Consider the following 19105-nt stretch of genomic DNA (forward strand, 5'->3'; position numbering starts at 1 on the left):
CATAAATCACACACTCTCACCTCAGCTCGTCGTAATGAAGTAAAACAATATAGCAACAACAACAGCAACAACAACAAATAAGAAACATACATACATACATATGTATATTGATGTCGAAGTATGCATGCAGCAGCAAAAAGCCAATACGTGCGGCAGACAGAACCAAAAAACGAAAAATTTCAACAAAAACAACAAAAATGGCATTTAAAAAAGTGAAATAAATAACAAAGTGAGGAGCAGAGAACACAAAATGAAAAGCCAAATACATTTGCATGCAGAATGGCGCTTCCCATTGGATTTGCTGTGCTGCATAAAGATGAGCGCGCAACCAAAGCAAGAACAAAAACAAAAGCAATAAGTACAAAAATAACAACAACAACAATACCAACAATTTAGTGGCGAACTTGCGGCACTAGTGCAGCAAAACAACTAAAGTACGACAACAACAGCAACATTCGACGATTGTAACAACAACGTACAACGAGTGCAGCAACAACAACAGCCGCCGCAACAGCATTGTGGCAAGTGTTCTGTTCGGCGCGCTGTGTGAAAGGTGGCAGCACGGATATACATAAATTTCTACATTAATAGCTTTGTACGTGCATGTGTATGCGTGCGTGTGTGTGTGCGGTGTATAATGCGGCCATTCATACATGCGCCAGCTTTTACACAGTGGCTGGCTGCAAATACTATATATGGAATCGCACAGGTTGCTGCAACTTACGGCTGAAACACAATTCGTTATTTGTTGTTGTTGTTCTTCACATATTTTTGTATTTTACTATCTGTGTTGCATGCACGTAAGTTTACGCTTTGTTTTTATGTATTTGCGCGTGTGTGTGTTGGGTTTGTATTATTTTTAAGCACTCATCGATTAAGACCTGACCTGTTTACGAACCTGCAGGTCTAACGGATGTTGATTACTTTTACGGCCGCAACGTAATGAACTATTTTTATTATTATTTACTATTCACCGTTGATTGTTATTTATTTTTTTTGTTGGCCATTTCCTAATTTACAGCTATTGAGTAATGCCATTTTCCTCACAGTTGCGGCCAAATGGCAAAAAAAAAAATTGTTTTATGTAAAAACTTAAACGTTTTATTAAAAAAAAACGTTCGAAGCATATATGTATAGATTTTGGCCGCTGAATCGTCCCAAACAGTGGGCAAGCCGACATTGACGGTCAGGAAGATTTTGCTGTGTGTTTGGTGGGCTTTGAAGGGAATAATCCACTATGAGCTGCTCTCATATGGCCAGACGCTTACTTCTACCATCTACTGCGAACAACTGGACCGCTTGAAGCAGGCGATCGACCAGAAGCGGCCAGAATTGGCCAACAGGAATGGTGTAGTATTCCTCCAGGACAACGCCAGACCACACACTTCGTTGATGACTCGTCAGAAGCTACGAGAACTCGGATGGTAGGTTTTATCGCATTCACCATATAGCCGAAACATAGCGCCAAGTGGTTACCACCTGTTCCTGTCCATGGCGAACACCCTTGTTGGAGTAAAGTTGAACTCATAAGAGGCTTGTGAAAAATGACTGTCCGAGTTCTTGGCAAATCAGGAGGGGCTTCTACGAAGGTGTATTACGAAGAAGAACCAAAATTATTTTGGGTTTTCACATTAGTACTAAAACTTGAAATATACTTAAATTTGCTGCTGCAGATCCGGATTGCTGAAGTTTGTTGTATAAAACACAGGTAAATAAAAAACATTTTTACTTTGAGGAAAAATAATGCTTCTTGCAGAAGGGGAAAGGGTAATAGAAAACACAAAAAAGTTGTACATTTTCATACTCGTGCCACACACCCTTCCACAAGTCACGCCTTACATCCATTCGAATGGAAAGTTCTTAGTAATTAGTGTCTAATATTTAATGTGGTCACAACATAGTTTTGTCTTTGCTTTTCGAATTACAAGCAATTAATACAATTTTATGTGGCATTCAGTGCGCTGAATGTATTCAGAGCTAAAAACCCTTCAAAATAAATTAGTGGATTTAAATCATTCATTTTATTGCATTTCCTGTTCGACAGACAGCCAGCGCATTTGATGATAAATGTTCAGTTAAATACACATACAAGCATGTGTACGAGAGAGAGTGTGTTTTGGAGCTAGAGTTTGTGTGTGTGTTGCCTTGAAGCTTTTTCCGCTGCGCCAACTGTTTAATTGAGCCAAGCGCTGAGCCCTGAGTGCAATCAACCTTGTCCGACACAGCAAACCACAAGAGAAACCAAAAAAAAGGTTGAAAAAAAAATAAAAAAAAAACAAATTCAAAAAACAACAAAAATACATTTATGAATTTTTTTCAACAAATCAATCAAAACGCTGGCAGCCAGCAGCGAAAAGAACAAACAACCGGCAAGGCTAATGCATGCGAGCATAAACGCATGTTGGAGCAGCAAAATGAATTTCCAGCATAAAACCGCATTTAACAGCACTAACAATGTGGCTGCTGCTTGCAACAGCTGTTGAACTGCCACCAACGGCAGCGACCCCTTGCCTTCTACAAGCATTATGCAATGCACACATATATACAATTGCAGCTGTGTATGTGTGCGCATATAAGCTCACATTCATAGGCGCTCAAATGCAATTACATTGTGTTGCACATTGACAAAACTTGCCGGCGAGCAGCCCTTCAAAAATGTGATTGAATTTTATAATTCATTCCCATGCGATTGCGTCGTTCGAAAACTCTACTGTCTGCTGCTGAGCTGAGTGGGGGCTCCAAAAAGACTGACAGACTGCCTGCCCTACCTGATTGTCTCCGTTGCACGTCTCGCCCAGCCCATCCGCTTTGCACTAAACTACTGTTTGTTGTTGTTCAATTTATTGCTGCTGTTTCCCTTTTGTGCGTTGCACGAGTCCACATTGTTGTTGTTGGTGGCGTTGTTGCTGTTGCTGCCGTACACACCCAATTTTCCTTAGGTAAGCGTGCTGACAGTCAACTAGCGACCACATCACAGTCTATCAGTCAAGCAGCAATATGAACTTGTCTAACACACCCACAACCATTCCCGTCCGGACCCCGAAAGACCGCTGGCCCGTATTCGTCATTCACACTAGCAGTGCAGGGAAAAACTAAAGTTCAGCGGACCCCAGTCATTTGACAAACACAAGCTGACGACCTCGAATATTACAAATTTCTGTACAGCGATTGCCGAAATTGTCGTCAACTCCTCCTGTATTTCGAAAGCAATACTGAATTTTCTAAATATTTTATCAAACATCTGAATTTTCTCGCCTGGCAGCAGTGTTATCTTATCTATTTCCAAAGAAAAATTTTGGATGATACGATGGACCTTGCATCTATGCAGATATTATAAGGTCTTCTGCGGAAGATTTATGGTATTTTGCGCATTGGCAGCGGCGAATACCGAAGTCGTTGGAAAAAATTACGATATATAGGGCGACATTGACATAGTTCAGCGAATCAAGAGACAGCGGTTGCGCTGGTTAGGTCATACGTATGGATGAAAACGCTCCAGCTCTGAAAGTATTCGACGCAATACCCACCGGGGGAAACAGAAGAAGGCCACCACTAAGTTGGAAATACCAGGTGAAGAAGGACCTGGCTGCATTTGGAATCTTCGATTGGCGCCAAACAGCGAAAAGGAAGAAGGACTGGCGCACCGTTGTAAACACGGCTATAACCGCATTAGTGGTGTCTACGACAGAAGAAAGTAAAGAGATTCATAAGCTGTTCGCAAGACCAATCACAAAGAGCCGATTGATTTTTCCATAATTTTGTTATTCATATATTTATGTACTGTACCCTGAACAGGGTTTATAAGATTTGCCAAGGAGTTTGTAACACTTAAAAGGAAACATCGGGCCGTCTGTCCATCTATACCGATCGATCTGCATATTTTGCACAAGCTCTTTTCTCTCTAAGAAATTGTGTCGAAACGGCCGCTATCGGACCATTAAAGAATACAAACTAAACAATCGGAATAAAGAACTTGCATGGAAAACTTTTTCATTTGAAAAGTTATCTACACGAAATTTCGCAAGATGTATTTCCCCAAGGCAACGGTACAATCTCCGAAGAAATTGTTCAGATCGGATAACTGCCTTATAAACTGTCTGAATCAAGTTCTTGTAAGGAACATTTTGTATTTGTGAAGGTTACGATTGCTTCGGTGAAAACAAAGTTAACGATTTTTCTTGTTATTTACTCGAATTGCATATATAATAATTCTCGAATATTCCTGATGATGAAAATCAAATCAGCTAAGTTTGGAATGATGACACCAAAAAGCCTTTCTTTTAACGGGCTATACCCACTTGGAAACTAAAAAAAACTCAACTTTTGTTAGTACATATTAATCGAACAAATCAAAGTTATGACTGGGATTATTTGGTAGCATCTGCAAATATATATGTACTTATATGAATAAAATTAGTTATCGATAATGAACAATAATCGATAATTTTTGCAAACGAATTAGCTATTATCATAAATCTCTTATTCATTAATACCGCTAGAAACATATGCAAAGCTACCGTCAACCAGAGGATAGAAATCCAAGCAATTCAGCAGAGTTACGAAAGGAAATTTGTATGAAACTACAGCTTGTTAGAAAAACGTTTCAAAATTTTTTGCCCACAGGTGCCACTTGCTGCAGCTGTTCATCGATTCAGCTGTTCATTTATGTATATAACTTTTAGGGTCTCCCACGTTTCCTATAGGGTGCCACAAACCTTGTGGACAAACTTAATAAACCCTGTTCAAGGTATAAAAGCAAGCATAGTGGAAAAGATACGAGCACTATGAGTAAAATGCAATTTTGAAAATTTCTCACTTTTACGTTTCATATAAATTTTGGGCTTCTGCGCGAATTAAAATTAAAGCTCTTAACTAAAATTTTTTTGTTCAAAAATATGCTGAATCTAAAAAGTAAAAAAAAAAATGTTATTACCATGGATAGTTGCGGGTATAATCGATGGTCTAGTAAAAATTTTGACTTTTTACAAAATGGCCGATTTTCCAAAAGAGTCGATTTTTGTAAAAAGACTTGCTTAAAAAATCGAGATTATTGGCAATAATCTTTTGCCTTCGATAATTGCTTTGCAATACTTCGATACTTATGCTCTCCCAAGCTACATATTTACAGGATCAACTTAAAATTTTCGGAGCATATTCTTAAATATACTCGATTCTTCACAACTGTCAACTGAGCGTAAACAATAACAATGAGTTAGAATGTTCCTTACACTTTTTCGGAAACTACTCTACGCGAAACGCAATACCGTTATTTTAATTTTATGTTATTAAGCACACCTCATCTACACATTTCCGTTTGCGCGCACGCTATATTGGAAGTATGCACGTAGTATACATATGTATATGTACAGGAATGTGTTGCGTGTTTGCGCCAAAAGCGCATTCAATAACTCGAATGAGTTGAAATTGTGCATTTCGAGCTGTAAGCGGCTATGCACGAACAGCAGCAAACGCTTTGTGTAATGTGAAAAGCTTATGCGCCTATTGATATGCAATGCAATTGTAAATAAAGTCTACAATTCAATTGAAAAGATGAATGCGAGCTGCTTTTCGAATTGCGCTGCAAATGTGTATTAAATTGCGAGCTATTGTAGCAAACAAACGCGCACACGCATACAAACATATATGCTTGCAGATACAACAATAAATAGCATTCACAGTAATAAAGCGTACTATCGCTGCCGCGTGTCGGAAAAACGAAATTCATTTGGCATTTTTCGCAAATAGAAAATGCAGCGCAGCAATGCAAACGTTTTGAAATTACAATAACGGGAAATTTTATTTATGCATGTACATTCGTAAATACATATATGCATATTAAAAATGCATGCCGTAGCAATACATTGCAGTGCTGAGTGCAAGCGCTGCCATACTTTTTTAGCAGATTTTTATAAAAATATTTACTTTTATTTTTTTTGGAAAATTTTTTTGCATAATTTTCACGGCAGTGTTTAGAGATTGGATAAGGTATTCAGCACTTTTGCGCTCAACGCTTTCAAAATTTCAACTTTTTCAATAATGGCTGCGTTGTATTTAAATTTAAAGCATTGCAACGCAATTTTTCAGTAGAACGCAATGAATAAAGCATCTCATTGCATATTTTAGGGGTAACCACATAGCATACCGGTTATATTAACGGATATGTTATTCAATGCGCCGGGCGCATAAAGCAATGTTAAGTCGAATAAAAATTTTTGTTGTTGTACTCACATTTTCATGCTTGAAAAAGCAGAGCATTTTCAATTCACGGAAAACTCGTTTCGATGAGACCAGCGACTGAAAGACATTTGGAAGCTTTTTGAGTGCGACGCGGCGTCCATCGCGTGGATCCGTGACTGCCCTGTAAAGATAATGCAAAGGAAAAAAAGTTGTTAATAGAAGTAGAGTAAATTTGAATAAGTAAAGATTATTTTTTATAATATTTTCCGAAATTTCTTGGTCGATGTTTTAGTAAAAAATTATTTAATTCTAAAATAGATTTAATTAATATTTTTATATTAAATCAAGGCCTGGTTCAACTTGACAGATTTTGATGATCCTAGCAGAAAACTTAACCCGTGATCCAAGTAGAGGTACATTTTTCATTAGTCTTTTTGGTTTGGCATTTCATCATGGAAAGGTCTGAACAAAGTTTACAAATCGTTTAATCACTTCCCTCTGCTTATGGCCAATATAATCGGCCTTCTGAGCATACCATTCGCAACACCATCACCCATCTTGAGATCCAGCATTCATTATTGGCCCTCTAGCTCAATGGGTATGTAAAGAAGCAAAATTGCCACAATTAGTCTGGTTTATGGACCGGTGGAATAATCGGTACATATTTCTTCAAAAATTATGCCGGCGAGAACGTACCCTTCACGTGAATGGCCACTATTAACGCAACATGATAACCGACTATTTGATGCCTGAAATTGGAGTTCGTGATCTCGGCGATATTTGGTTTCAATAAGACGGCATCACTTCCTACACATCGCATCAATCAATTGATTTATTAGGATAACACTTCGGTGAGCCGATTTACGTTTTGGGCCGGTTGATTGACCGCCAAGATCGTGTGATATCACACCGTTAGACTGTTTTCTGTGGATACAGTCCTGCTTTGATACATGCCTTGGAGCGAAACATCACTTGTGTTATTCGCCTGTTACCATTCGAATTTCTCGAACGAGTCATCGAAAATTGGACTTTACGGATGGACCTTCTGAGACGTAGACACGGTTAATATCAATCGTTTGTTCCTTATCGTTTCTTTGTTAAATGGTACAATTTTACTTGATCAACTTGTTACATATAAGTATATTTTATAGAAAATTGAAGATATTTCCGAAAAGTTCTGAAGCGAAAATTTAATTTTGAAAGCAAAATTAATATAAAAAAATGTGAAGAATTGAAACAATTTTTTTTATGTTTATATTTCGAAACGTTCAAACAGTAGCAAATTGTTTGCTGCTTAAGCTTATGCGCCTACAACTATGTAACGCATACATATTAACAACTACAAGGCAAGCCGAATGAAGTTGCCTTACATGTGAGCAGGAGCCACACTATGAGTATGAAGAATTTAAATCAAATTATCCAAGCTAAAAAGTTAACGTAAACATTTAGAAAACAACAACAAATCAAGTCAACAAAGTCGTCTAAAGGAAAAACATTTGCAAAGCCCGTAAATATTTTGAAGTCTCGCCACTCACACACACACAGAGAGAAGCACACATGTACGACTATTGTGTACGTGTAGGCACGTTAGGCGCTTGCTTGCTGGCCATTTTTTAATTTCTTTTGTTGTTGTCTGCTAGACGACACACAACTGAGCATATTTTGTGTTGTTTTTGTTTTTTACTTTTTGTGAACTTACTTGGCTTAGTTCTTCTTTTTGAACTTTAAAACTGTAAACAAAATACTAAAACATTGTTTACATGGCGCCACAAAAGCACAAAACACCAGCGTACAAAAACAAAAATATGCGGCTTAACGCTGCAACGCGACGCAATTGAAGTCAAGACTCGACAAAATACAAAACGATGTCTGCGTGCTGCCGACGCCCCGCTGACTTCAGCGTCTTGCTCCTAACAAAAGGTAATCACATATACGTGACGCACACACACACACATACACACATGCAGACATGCAAGTAAATTGAAGTAAGTATTAGTATAAGCACATAAGTAGATACATAAATAAAGGCGAGCGCGCGCTGAAGTGCAAAGAAAGGACTTGAACAGCGAAGTGGAGTTAAAATGAAACACAAACTGAATGGATACAGTTAAATAGAATGTGTGCAGTGGATGGGTGCGGCGCGGGGTATACGCAAGTGTTGTCGTCAAAACAAAGACGAATTTAAGCTAGAGGTGGGGCACTGACTTGGTTAGGAAGGTAAAAGGAGTGGAAGAAGACGCCAAACGTTTAGTTCAATGAACTCAAGATATTCAATGAGTATTGAGGAAGAACAACAAGAAGGAGTGGAAGGCAGAAGGAGAAAAATAAGAATACGGTTATTTCCTGGCTCTGAAAGGAAGCGGTGCGCAGTCAAGAGAGACAGAGAGATATGGGGAGAGCGAAGAAGGAGTTAGAGAAATATGTTAACGTGGCACAGTGGGACGAATTGGAGCTGAACTGAAAATAAAAAAAAAATAAAATAAAATAAAATGAAATGAAATAAAATGAAATAAAATAAAATGAAATAAAATAAAAAAAAAAAAATAAAATAAAACAAAATAAATGAAAATAAAATAAAACCAAAAAAAAAAATATAAAAAATAAAATAAAATAAAATAATGTAAAATAAAATTAAACAAAATAAAATTAAGCAAAATAAAATAAAATAAATTAAAATGAAACAAAATAAAATAAAATAAAAAAAATAATAAAAAATAAAAAAAAAAATAAAAAAATAAAATTGAATAAAGTAAAATGGCTTTAAAAAGTGTACAATATAAAAGAGAAAACCAGAAAAAATGTTAACTTTGGCTGCATTCATGTTATATACCCTTTTCATATGAATTTCTTTTAGAAACTAAATGTATAATCAAACTCGGAAATGTAGGCGGTCAACAGTTAGCTAAACTAGTTCTTTCAAGCAACGAAGTTTCACATAAACAACGCTGAAAATAGCTTTTATAAAGTTATTTAATTCGATTTGGACCGATCAGTTTGTATGCCAGCTGTGTGCTATAGCACTCCGATCTAAAAAATTTCTTCGGAGATTACACCATTGTCTTAGATGATTATCCACCCTAAATTTCTTGGAGATATCTATCAAATAAACATTTTTCCAAATAAGACATGATTTTTATCGTTAGGTTTGTATGGTAACTGTTTGCTATAGTGGACCGCTATCGGCGGCTTCAACAAATAAGCAGCTTCTTGTAGAGAAAAGGAAGTGTGCGAAATTTCAGACCGATAGTTCACATCATTAGAGGCTCAATTTTATAAAAAAAAAATATATATTTGCACAAAAAATATATTTATGTTCCGAAAACATATATATTATGAGTTCCCAAATCAATTTTCGCACTTTCCATTGACTGAACTAAGGTACTTAAACTACCCACAATAAAGCGGGAAATTGCAAAGTTGGCACCTAGACACGAAAACAACAAGATGGCTACAAACACACGACACATAAAAACTCCCCTTAGTCTGCCCGTACATATAATTATTAATGCTTCCATTTATTGTTTTAAGCTTTTTGCATGGCATTGTTTCGGTTGAAGCGGAGAGAGAAAGAGAAGGAGTGGTTGAAGTGTAACATGAGCCGCGGGCAGCGTGTTAAGCCTAAGTGGCGCCAATTCAATTCAATTGGGGAGGTAAAAGCGAATATGCGCATAAATAATAAATTAGACGAGGGAGACAAAGCGAAAACGATGGCGCAAACAAGCGGCTAAGGCGCTTGTAGCAATGTTTATAAAGGGAGGTAGTTCATGGTTGGGCGCTGAAAAGTATGCAACATTAAAACAGAAAATGAATTAATTTACTAAAAGTTCACTTCAGACTGTCCATGGACATTTGGATAAACATCGAGTGACATAACATTTCCTAGAGCTTTTGTTGGTGTATATAAACTTTAAAGGGAATAATGCAATACAATTTCTTTATGAATTTGGAGTAAATTTATAAGTATACGTGCAGGTGAAATGTTTTGTCAACTCTTAGTGTCCAGTGACGGTAGTGTTTTAACTAGTTCTGCATAACGTTTATAAGTGTTATCTGGCTCTTCAGTGTGAAACTACGACTATTGTATATAAACAAGTAAGGAAGGGCTGAGGCTACTTCATTAACTCAAAAGATATATGTATGTGTGATGTAAATGTAACCGAGGTTTAGATCTAGACCAACTTCATGTATATTCGGTGGTAAGCCACACTAATTTATCAGATATTTTGGAACGAGGTGGACTGAATACTTAACATTTGGCATTATTTAATGGGTGATCCAAGGAACTTTTCTTAAACTCCTTTCCTTGACAAATCACGTTAGAGTCGTGTCAAGCTGTCGTGTTGTTGCTGTTCAGTCGCCATACAACAAATCGTTCAACTTGATTATGAAAATTCTTGTTCTGTAAAGAATATGTTTCGAGGACCGTGGGCAGTCGATTCGGCGCCATTCGTATCAACTCGGACTGACATATGGAACGACTTGGTGCATTTCTCGTCGAAATCTTAAACTGAAAGCGTACAAAGTACAGATTTCGCATCACTCTATGGACTTTTGAAAAATTCCAAGAACATCCGACGTTTTCGAGCCAAATTTTGCTCAGCGATGAGGCCTATTACTAGCCCCATGGGTATGTAAAGAGCCTAAATTGCCGCATTTAAAAGAAGAACGCCCTAAAGAGATTCAAGAGCTGCCACTTCATCCAGAAAAAACAAAGGTTTGGTGTGGTTTGTGGGCCGGTGGAATCATTGGTTTATATTTCTTCAAAAATAATGCCGGTGAAAATGTAACCGTCGATGGCGAAAGTTATCGCACTATGATAACCGATTATTCGATGCCTGAAATTGAAGCGCCACTTCCCACATATTGCTTCAACTAATGGATTTATTTAGAAAACCTTCAGTGCGCAGATAATTTCACGTTTTGAGTCGATCGACTGGTTACCAAGATCGTGGGATATCACAGCGTTAAACTTTTTCCTTTAGGGATATGGAACATCTGAAGTCTATACCGAACACCGTTAGACTTTTTCTTATAGGGTGGGGTAAGTATTAAATCGACTTTAACCATTTTAGGCACAAGAATACACTGTTATTAGAAAGAACCATTGTCCGAGTTTCCGTTAGATAATCTACATATTAATCGATATACTATAGGGTATAAAGTGAACCGGAAACTCGAACCCATATGAGACCAGTGACTAAGGTAAGTTGTGAACCGATTCTAGCCTATCAGCAAACTAATAATTCATTTTTTATTTATACAATTTATTCCGCGATAGCTGACAGCCCTATTCATATAGCTTAAAGACAAAGAACATTTTCCACTCAAAAAAAAAAGAGTGAATACGCAGCAAACGGAGTTGAACAAGGCTTATTGCGAATGGACACTAAAAATACGGAAGTAAAATGCTGTTAAAGAACAGTTAAAGAAACTAAAAACAGTGGATAAGAGATAAAGAAATACCAGATAGGGAGTTGTGTCGTCAGGCCAACAGCTCTGTTATGAGACATAAGAGCTACAAAAAAATACACATTTGTATATATTGTATGACACACATACATTTACATAGTACTCTAACATATCGTATCAGTTCATACATATGTATGTATGTATGCATGTAGGCATTCGCTAGCTTTTAAAGCGCGAATGAACACTTTGCGCTGTCCGGCGCACGCCATGCATGGCAGAGTAGTTAAAAACCGAAATAAAAATGACAAACGAACTTACACGAACATACGCAAGTATGTATTTACGCAACTGCTGCATACTGACAGGCGCATAATGGCTGTAAACAATTGCTGAGTGCTTCCTCAGCTGCTACAAATGCGAAGCAACAAAGAGAGCATAAAAAATATACAACAAAAAATAACAACAAGATAGGAGTAAAAGGATTTTCACATGAAATCGTCTCAAAGCGCTGTGAGGCGGCTAGCGGCAAACTTGCGCACGTGAATAAAAAGGCACTGCAAAGTAAAAAAAAAACAGCAAATAAATGCGAGAAACCGTGCCACACCGGAAGAGTGTGGGCGAAAAGTCAGCAGCAAAAACTTTAACACACTGCGAAAACGCCAACTCGGCGCAGCGACAAACTCACGTGGCTGAGCGCCTGATATTATGCAACAATTTACGCAACGCTGTTGGCGCATTTTTTGCCGTTTATTAAATTACTTCATTTATTATACATGTCTGCACACACATTTTCACTTTTTTTCGTATTGCTTTAAACGCTTTATGCGCCTCAATGTAGGCAGCAATTTTTTCAAACAAAGTATTATTCATTTGCAATTTTCCAAAGCCTATTTATTTCAGCGTGTTTACATAAATTGTAAATGTGCATGACACAAATTAAGTAAAAACAAAATAAAATGTTTCAAATATTTGGAATTTTGTTTACAAAAATCAATTCGTGAATCGGAATAAAGGCTTATATACATATACATATATATGCGGATATAAAAATTCTCTAATAAAAAGTCGAAAAGCGTGGTGAATATTAAACATTTAAACGCTGGAAAATATTAAACAAATATTTATGTTGCGATATTTCAAACCGAAGAGGAAGGAAAGCAATAAAAAAGCGATAGAACAAGTTATAAAATAACAAACACACTCACACGCACACACAAGCATATGTGATAATATTAACACAAGGGCAGTAAAAATGAAAATCGTAATGGAAAATGTGCTGGACTAAGCATTTTAAAAGGCAAATAAAATGCTGCAAACACACACACCTGCACTAAACTAACACACATCACCAACACACACACACTCACACATCAAGCACACAAGTTGCATATTTGCCAAAGGAAGAATGGCGTAGTAAAATCTAAAATTTGCCAATTGAAATGCACAAACACATTTATCTTCATGCAACAATAGCAACAAAAAATACAACAACAACAACATTACAACAACAACAAAAACAACAACAATTGTGGCAACATTGCAACAAAAACTACAACAACAATAGTTAAAACATAGCAACAAAAAAGACAACAAAAACAACAACAACAACAACAATTGTGGCAACATTGCAACAATAATTACAACATAGCAACAAAAATAACAACAACATTACGGCAATAAAAAATAGAACAACAACAACAAAACATTACAACAACAATAGCGACAATATTCCAACAACAATTACAACAATAGTGAGAATATAGCACCAACAATTACAACAACAACAGTGCAAACATTTTCAGCAAAATCAACAGCAAGGTGGAAGTTTGATTTGCGCAAGTAGCATGTGACAACACAAAAACAACAAAGTTAAATTCAAAAATAACAAAAAAAAACATAAAACAGAAAGCTCAGTAGTTGACTGAAATACAGAGCAATGGACAGCAAATGAACAACGTGCCGAGTACAAGTTGCAAAGGACAGTGGACGAGTCGAGTCGTAAACGAGACAATCAAATAGAGACGGACAGACAGACAGACAACTCGTTTGGCATGAATTTTAATTTACGAAGCTAATTAAATGCAACAATGAATCATGCAATCCAACGATGTAGATAGATATTTTTTGAGGGGGAGATTCAAAAAAACAATTGTAAAAATAAAAACAAAATAAAATTGCAGAAAATAAATGCGATAAAAAAATGTAGAAATACGAGAAAATAATTGAGAAAACTTTAAAGGGGTAATTGAAGCCACAAATGCCAGCTTCCGGCTGCAAAGTTGTTCATCACAATGAACACAGATCAAATGTATGGTGACCTTTGATGGATGGGCTAGTATTGCCGTTGTGATGAAATGGAAAAAATACTTATTCAATGCAAATCAAAAATATCATTTTTTAAAGAAATTTATTTCCGAAAAGCAGAATCTTTCTAAATATAGATTCTGTGAGATTTCAATCTTATATAGAATTTTTTAGATAAATATACCTGGAAGACTTAGGATTTGCATTAATTGTAAGGCTAATAAGGCTGACCATAATATCAAATTTAAGAACATTCAAATATTTTTTATTTTATGTGCAGTGCAATCCAAACAATTAAGTACTGAATATAAAGCCACTCAAATTGCCTCCATGACTTCATTTGCAGGAACTGCTGAATTCGTTTTCGCAACTCTCAAGTACTTTTTGCAATAAATCAAGTCGTATGTCATGAATAGCACGTTCAATATTAACTTCTAAAGCTTTAAGGGAATCTGGTTTATTGCTAAAGACCAATGACTTCCAATAACCTCGCCAGAAGTAGTCTAATGGCTTTAATTCACAACTTCTTAGAGGCCATACAATGTCACAATTTCTTGAAATTATCGAATCTCCAGCCTTTTCTCGCAAATAATTCGGTTGTTGCACATGCTGTGTGGCATGTCGCGCCATCTTGTAGGAAACACATATTGCCAACATCAAATTCTTTCAATTGGAGCCATACAAATTTGTTATCATTAATCTATACCGCTCTCCGCTGATAGTAACTAGTGTCATGAGCTTCATTTCGGAAAAAGTGCTAACTTATGATTCCAGCAAATCAAAAACCACAACAAACTATTAATTTTTGTAATGGTTGTTAATGAATAATTTGTGGATTTTCTGCACACCAGAATCGACAGTATTGCTTATTTAGGAGCAAATGATTTTCTTAAAAAAAGTCGTTTTCATTTTCAAATTGTTCCAAAGCTAAACCAGTAAATTCTCAAGGTTTATGGTAGTCCAGTGGCCTCAGGTTCCTGAGTTTGAACAGTTTTATACGAATGCAGGCACAAATCATTTCTGAAATTCCGCGAGGTAATGGTTTGCGACAGAGCCAATTCTTGAAAACGACTTGTAATGTTCAAGGGTCTTTGTATTGCTGTGAATAGCGAGCACAGGTGGAGGGTTACTAGGATCATAAAATCAAAAAATCAAAAAAAAAAATTATATTTTGCTTATATCTAGGACTTAAGGAAAAGTCTAGAGCTAGACAATGGGAAACAATGGAGTATCTCTTATGAACTTGTCCCGTATTGGCAAGACTACACTGTTAGCATACGGGGTCCCCACGGCATAATAACTGGAGGAGGTATCGATAGTGAGGCCATGGAGTCTGTTAAAATTCGTGTCCTAAAGGATGACTACTCCTCATGAACCTAGTAACCTGAACTTCTTCTGGTATGGTAAAGGACCAAAACTGGTATATGCGTGGTTTATTGGCCTACCAGATTAACCTAACCTATAGGACTTCAATCAAATATTAAGTTTCATTATTAAACTCTACAAGTGATCTTTCCCATAATAAAAGCCGACTAAATATACTCAACCATATATCCATATGCATGTATGTAAGTGGCCTCCTATGGTATACAATAAGTAAAACTTCATTGCCTCAGCAAAAATTCAAAGTAATAAGCATTTTGCAAATACATAACTGCATTTCTCACAGTTAAATTTCCTCTTGCTCATAAATTTTAACATGAAATCACAGCAACAATTATGCATCATCTATCAAAATTGGATTTATTTCGACAAATTAAGCCAATTGCTGGTGTCATGGTCAAGCGAACTAACATAGTCGGGGATATATGTTTAGGGTGAGCCAAAACATATATTGAATTTTCAAATGAAGTTATATTTACCACAATATTTACTATATTTACAAACTAGACGAAGGCGTACAGTCTGTACAAACTCCTAATATTGCAGTCGATGACGTTAAAATACCGAAGGATTTTGGGTGTGACACTCGACAGCCTGAGCTGCTTCACTTCTCACACGACAACGATTATTGACAAATTAGAGAGCCGGAAAAAATCGTCAAGGCAATCGGACGGCCGGTCTTTAACCACGGCTCACCAACATGGTGGATGCAGCGAAACGAAAGAAGTTTCAGACATGTCAGAACCCTGCACTCTGGACTACAGGGTTTGTCCGGAAAGTAATAGGACTGAGTCGATATGAAAAAATTTATTGAACCAATTCTTTAAAAAAATGCAAAATAGCGTCGATGCAGCGCTGCCAGCGGGATTTCCAAGCATTGAAGGAGTCACGGAAGGCATTCTCCGGACTAGCCTTGAGAGCTGAGGTGCATGCTGTTTGGATCCAGCTGCGATGTCTTGTCGGACCTGATTGACCTTTTGTTTCAGTCTTTTGAGGACTTCCATGTAAAACTTGGCGTGGACGGTTTGTCCACGAGGAACAAATTCATGTTGGACGGTGCCTTTGATGTCAGAAAAGACAAGGAGCATCGTTTGGATTTGCTCATTCTTTCGGTCTTTATCAGCGACCTTTTCCCGGTCCTTCAAAAAGGCCTGGTGTCACCGAAACCACATATTGCTAAAGCAACCCCTGGGTAAGCCTGCTTGATCATATCAAACGTCTCTGTCGCAGATTTACCGAGTTTCGGCTTGCACCACTCACAGAAAGATGTCGCGCGAAAATGTTTGTCCTGACTCTCTAGGTGCTCGGAGACAACTGACCAGCCGCTCGTTCGTTGGCTAGGAATGCCCTATACCGAATCCAGTCGGTGCGCGTACGCTCCGAAGTACAGTCGCGTACGAAGAAAATCAGTCCTATTAATTTTCGTACAAACCCTGTATTACGGGATGTCTTCCATCGAACATCAGTAAAGGAGGAAGTAAAGTAAAGAATATTTTGTAGTGAACGTAGTGAAGAGTAATAAAGCTTCGGTGCAACCAAATTTAACGTTTTTAATTTATTTTTTGCGTGTAGTTGTTTTGTTCGACCGACAAATTCCATAATACTTTGTTTTTTTTGGCTCACCCTAATATGTATGTAAGTATATACATAGTTATATCAGTATGAGTATAAGTACATATAAAAGCGCACAAATTCATAACTGTAATTATTGTTAAATACATGCAGGATGAGCGCATTCAAATCTATAACACAATCTCATACACACATATCCATACATAGTACATACAAATACACATGCGCTGCCATACCAACATGACTCACTCGAAGCATATGCGCACAATTTGTCTGTACAGAATTTGCTGTCACCGCAGCTGATGCCTTGCCACTGGCCAACTTTGGTTACACAGCAACTGCAAAAGCGCTGCCGTTACACCCACAACCCCCCCTCCTACTGCTGCTTCGGTGGAGGTGGCTGCTGTGTTAAGCACACAACACAATTCGTGGAAATAATCAAAGATCTGACAATGTGGCAAATGAGATTCGAAAAGCCGGATAAAGAGGAAATAAGCAAAATTCGCAACAACAGCAATGGCAACAAAATAAATGAGAATAAAAATCAGCAAAAAGTGATTTAAAAACTTCACAGTTGCAAGCTGCTGCGGAGTGTTCTAAAGCGCTCCTCCACAAACGCTGACGAAATATGTTTCGTGTGCCGCGTGTTTGTGTGGGTGAATCGCGCTAGCTAACCACTGCAGTGCAGCTACTTTAGCCGGGCGCGATATGAGCTAACACTTGAGTTCGTTGGCTGTGGCAGCTAGTTTAGTTGCTACATCAGCGTTTGTGCGGCGCGGCAAGGCAAATCCATTCACATGATGGATGACAGAGTGTTCATTGTCTGCGGCACTAACTCGCGCCTCGTTGTCGCCCGCGCGCTCCTCCGGGCGTTGGTCAGCACGATGAGCAGACAACCCGCGGCAGGCAATCGCCGATCAGCTAACAAAACAGGCTGGAGTGTGGCAGTATTTGTGGAAGCTGCTTTCCTGGCAGCTTATGTTCTGCAGCGTGCGCTGTTTTGCTGTTGCTTTTGTTTTAAGTTCATTTTCATTCATTGCCTCATCTAACACGTGTAATAATGCGCAGCTTCTGCTTTCAACTTTTCGCTCACTTTTCTTATAATTTATTTTGAGCTGAGTGTTCTTTTTCCTTCAAGGTGCCCGCATTTATAATTCTTTTTCTTGCTCACCACTTTGGCCGTAACTGGCTTCTAGACGTGGTTATTTTTATTGTTGTTTTAGAATTCCTTGCTTTTTTCCTACAAGCTGGCTGTCTATGCCGCTGTCCTTCGCGTAAAACGCAGTTAATGGAAATTCATTTATTATTTCGCTGTGGGGGAGGAGTGCGAATGCTGCACATCACACCATACCTTGTAATCAATTTAATGCGCTACACTGTGCTACAAAGCCATTTTGAATGAGGTCTTCTTATCCAAAACTTCGTTAGATCTAGAAAAGAGTTCGTTGAAGAAATGTAAACTTAACGTAGATATCGTCAGAAGGTATATGGCTGCGAAAGTTGTTATCAGACTCAGAGAATGTGGGTTCCTAAAAGTACGCGCGTTTGAGCACACGGAGATCTTCATACACTTTGACTTCATACCGTATCACTTAGATCACGGCGTCGCCAAACCAAACTCTGCCAAACCAAACCTTGACTCCTTCTCTACCTATATACCGGCGAGGGGGTTGTGGGTGAAAAGAAGCCGTTGGAGGAGAGGGATAGTGAATTTCTTTGCGAATGGGTCAAAGCTAGAGGGATGGTTGGTGGAGGGGTTTACTGTCAGGAGCTCGCTAGACTTCATAACTATTGCAGTGTGTTCCAAGCCGAGGTTGCAGCTATTGAGGTAGCAGTAGATATATTGTTCCGGAGTGCAGCCTCCTTCAGAGAAGTGACCATCCATAGAGATAGCAGGGCGGATATACTATCATTGAACTCATTAACAGTGCATTCAGGGTTGGTCAAGGAGTGCCTAACCTCGCTTTCAAAAGCATCGAGGCTCTTTGAGATAAGACTTGTATGGGTAAAAGATCACAGCGGTATCGCAGAAAATTGTAAAGATCTCCTCACAAGGAGAGGCTCACCAGAACCGCTATCAGTAGAATAGCAGCGGGTTGGTGCTCCCGTATACCGTATCCTCCGGTAGACTAGATAGTTGGGCTTTGAGGGAGCATGGATTTAGTGATCTCATTGTCCTCAGTTTGGCTATCTCTCCCAAGTTGTGGGGTTTTAACAGGCTATTGCCCTATTGGCGTCCATGCTGTAAGACTGGAAATCT

At 38.0% G+C, this 19105-nt stretch overlaps 1 protein-coding gene across 3 annotated transcripts in view; it reads right to left on the reverse strand.

Moving 5' to 3' along the window:
* The window catches only part of LOC105223273 (serine/threonine-protein kinase NLK2), a 267485-nt gene that overhangs the window by 42672 nt on the left and 205708 nt on the right, over nucleotides 1–19105 (reverse strand). For all 3 annotated transcript variants that reach the window (XM_049458649.1, XM_049458651.1, XM_049458650.1), the window contains exon 3: nucleotides 6229–6358. In XM_049458649.1, coding sequence (XP_049314606.1) covers nucleotides 6229–6358 — 130 coding nt within the window. The remainder of the gene's footprint in view (nucleotides 1–6228; nucleotides 6359–19105) is intronic.

This window comes from Bactrocera dorsalis, chromosome 5 (genome assembly GCF_023373825.1).
Source record: "Bactrocera dorsalis isolate Fly_Bdor chromosome 5, ASM2337382v1, whole genome shotgun sequence".
Taxonomy (NCBI): domain Eukaryota; kingdom Metazoa; phylum Arthropoda; class Insecta; order Diptera; family Tephritidae; genus Bactrocera; species Bactrocera dorsalis.